Below are 3197 nucleotides of genomic sequence, written 5' to 3'. Positions count from 1 at the left end.
TGCCACCTGGTTCTCCCCCACTGCTGGGGACCATGAAGCAGGACAGCTGCAGCCCCCTTCATCCTCAGGGCCTAGCCGGGTTAGGCTCTGGCTTGAGCCCAGAGGCCACGGGCATTACTGCTAGCGCCTCGCCTCCCCGGGTTGCTGGGTTGCCCTTCTTCAAGCAGTCTCCAGGGCATCAGAGCCCTGTTGCCTCCCCCAAAGTGCCCCGCTGTCAGCCCCTGAAGGAAGAAGAGGAGGAGGGGCCAGTGGATAAGGCTTCCCCCGAAAGTCCCCAGAGTCCCTCTAGTGGAGCCGAAGCTGCAGATGAGGACAGCAATGACTCCCCTGCCTCTTCCAGCTCCTCAAGGCCTCTCAAGGTGCGGATCAAGACCATTAAAACATCCTGCGGGAATATCACAAGGACTGTAACCCGGGTCCCCTCAGACCCCGATCCCCCTGCCCCCTTGGCTGAGGGGACCCTCCTGGCTGAGGCTGGCCTCCTGAAGCTGTCCCCCGCAACCTCGACCCCTGAGGGTCCAAAGGTGGTGAGCGTCCAGCTGGGTGACGGCACAAGGCTAAAGGGTACCGTGCTGCCCGTAGCCACCATCCAGAACGCGAGTACTGCCATGCTGATGGCGGCCAGCGTGGCCCGCAAAGCTGTGGTTCTGCCCGGGGGCCCTACCACCAGCCCTAAGACGATGGCTAAGAATGTGCTAGGGCTGGTGCCCCAAGCCCTGCCCAAGGCGGAGGGGCGGGCAGGGCTGGGGACAGGGGGGCAGAAGGTGAACGGGGCCTCAGTGGTGATGGTGCAGCCTTCCAAGGCGGCCACCGGGCCAGGCGCTGGGGGTGGCACGGTGATCTCGCGGACCCAGTCCAGCCTGGTGGAGGCCTTCAACAAGATCCTCAACAGCAAGAACCTGCTGCCTGCCTACCGGCCCAACCTGAGTCCCCCGGCTGAGGCCGGGCTGGCCCTGCCTCCGACAGGCTACCGCTGCCTCGAGTGCGGGGACGCCTTCTCGCTGGAGAAGAGCCTGGCGCGGCACTATGACCGCCGGAGCATGCGCATCGAGGTCACCTGCAACCACTGCGCCCGCCGCCTGGTCTTTTTCAACAAATGCAGCCTGCTGCTGCACGCCCGAGAGCACAAGGACAAAGGGCTCGTCATGCAGTGCTCACACCTGGTCATGAGGCCCGTCGCCCTGGACCAGATGGTGGGGCAGCCGGACATCACGCCCCTGCTGGCTGTCCCGCCCGCCCTCGGACCTCCCGCCTTGCCCGCCTTGGGCAAGGGTGACGGGGCCATCACCGCCGCCATTACCGCGGTTGCTGCCGAGGCCCCTGTGCTGCCGCTCTCGTCCGAGCCGCCCGCCGCCCCTGCCAGCGCGGCGTACACGTGCTTTCGCTGCCTGGAGTGCAAGGAGCAGTGCCGGGACAAGGCCGGCATGGCTGCCCACTTCCAGCAGCTCGGGGCCCCCGCCCCTGGGGCCAACAGCACTGTGAGTTCCCTCTCGCGGCCCTTCCCAGGGGTGGAGCCCGAGGCCATGGGAGTAGGATCCGGGGTGTTGGGGCTTGGCCAGGAGAAGTCATGGGGGCAGGCCACTCCTCACTGACCTCGTTTCCACCCCCTTGACAGGTGTGCCCAACCTGCCCCATGATGCTCCCCAATCGCTGCAGCTTCAGCGCCCACCAGCGCATGCATAAGAACCGGCCCCCCCACGTCTGCCCGGAGTGCGGGGGCAACTTCCTGCAAGCCAACTTCCAGACCGAACCCCTCAGTGTGAGATCTGTCTCTGCCCCGCCTCCACAGGCCTCAAGGAGCAGGGTCCGCGTACCCCCCTTGTCCCACCTTGCTCACGCTCCGCTGCCGCCGGTGAACTTTTGAGTCCGGCGGTTCCCAGGAATGACGGGGCTGGGGGACGGGCCGAGACAACCTGCCTCACCTCAGCGCCCCCTTGCCCCCAGGTGCCCCAGCTGTGCAGTGGTGTTCGGGGGTGTGAACTCCATCAAGTCCCACATCCAGACGTCGCACTGCGAGGTTTTCCACAAGTGCCCCATCTGCCCCATGGCCTTCAAGTCTGCACCCAGCGCCCATGCCCACCTGTACACCCAGCACCCCAGCTTCCACACGCAGCAGGCCAAGTACGACCTGGCAGGGAGTGGGGTGGGCTGGAGCGGGGCTGGGGCCCCGCCGGGCAGGGTGTCTGCACTGTCCTCTCCACCCACACAGGATGATCTACAAGTGCGCCATGTGTGACACGGTCTTCACTCACAAACCCCTCCTCTCCTCACACTTCGACCAGCACCTGCTGCCCCAGCGTGTCAGCGTCTTTAAGTGCCCATCTTGTCCTCTGCTTTTTGCCCAAAAAAGGACCATGCTGGAACATCTTAAGGTATAGGAGTTAAGGGACAGAGGCGGGTGCTTAGCTGTGGTGACCTGGGGCTAGGGTAACATAACCCTCAGGAAGTGGGTGGGGGAGCGACGAGGCCTCTGGCAAAGCCAGGCCCTCCCCCACAGCGGCTACCCCCTTGTCTCCCTCAGAACACCCATCAGTCCGGGCGCCCGGGGGAGGAGACTGCTGGGAAAGGGGCTGCGGGTGCCCTGATGACCCCCAAGGCTGAGCCCGAGGAGTTGGCTGTGTCTCGGGGAGGAACAGCTGCCCCTACTGAGGAATCGTCTTCATCCTCAGAAGAGGAAGAACTACCCAGCTCTCCTGAGCCCCCTCGCCCAACCAAACGGCCCCGACGGGAACTAGGGAACAAAGGCATCAAGGGTGGGGGTGGGGGCCCTGGAGGCTGGACCTGTGGCCTTTGTCACTCCTGGTTTCCTGAGCGAGATGAGTATGTGGCTCACATGAAGAAGGAGCATGGCAAGGTGAGTGGGGCTTCCCCTTGGGATTGGGCTGTGTGGCTGTGGGGATGGGGTCTTAGAGCCTGGTTTTGAGGTTCCCTACCCTCTGCTCTTCCAGTCAGTGAAAAAGTTTCCCTGTCGCCTGTGTGAGCGCTCCTTCTGTTCTGCCCCCAGCCTGAGGCGTCATGTCAGGGTCAATCATGAGGGTATCAAGCGAGTTTATCCATGCAGGTAACCCCCACTCCCGTCTCCTTCCTCTTTCTGAGCAAGTGGCCTGCCCACCCCATGCCCCCAGCCCCTCTAAGTACCTTCCAGCCATGACTCATCTGAGTGGACCAAAGGTTGAGGCCTCCCTCTGCTCTGGGAC

General features: G+C 64.0%; 1 protein-coding gene across 2 annotated transcripts in view; it reads left to right on the top strand.

The window, feature by feature from the left end:
- Nucleotides 1-3197, top strand: part of ZNF687 (zinc finger protein 687) — a 10415-nt gene that overhangs the window by 5712 nt on the left and 1506 nt on the right. For both annotated transcript variants that reach the window (XM_040626753.1, XM_040626754.1), the window contains exons 4-7: nt 1945-2121; nt 2210-2372; nt 2522-2854; nt 2949-3061. In XM_040626753.1, the coding sequence (XP_040482687.1) occupies nt 1945-2121; nt 2210-2372; nt 2522-2854; nt 2949-3061 (786 nt within the window). The remainder of the gene's footprint in view (nt 1-1944; nt 2122-2209; nt 2373-2521; nt 2855-2948; nt 3062-3197) is intronic.

The sequence above is a fragment of the Ursus maritimus genome, unplaced genomic scaffold (assembly GCF_017311325.1).
Source record: "Ursus maritimus isolate PB19 unplaced genomic scaffold, ASM1731132v1 scaffold_12, whole genome shotgun sequence".
NCBI lineage: Eukaryota > Metazoa > Chordata > Mammalia > Carnivora > Ursidae > Ursus > Ursus maritimus.
This window is presented reverse-complemented; position numbering and strand designations above follow the sequence as displayed.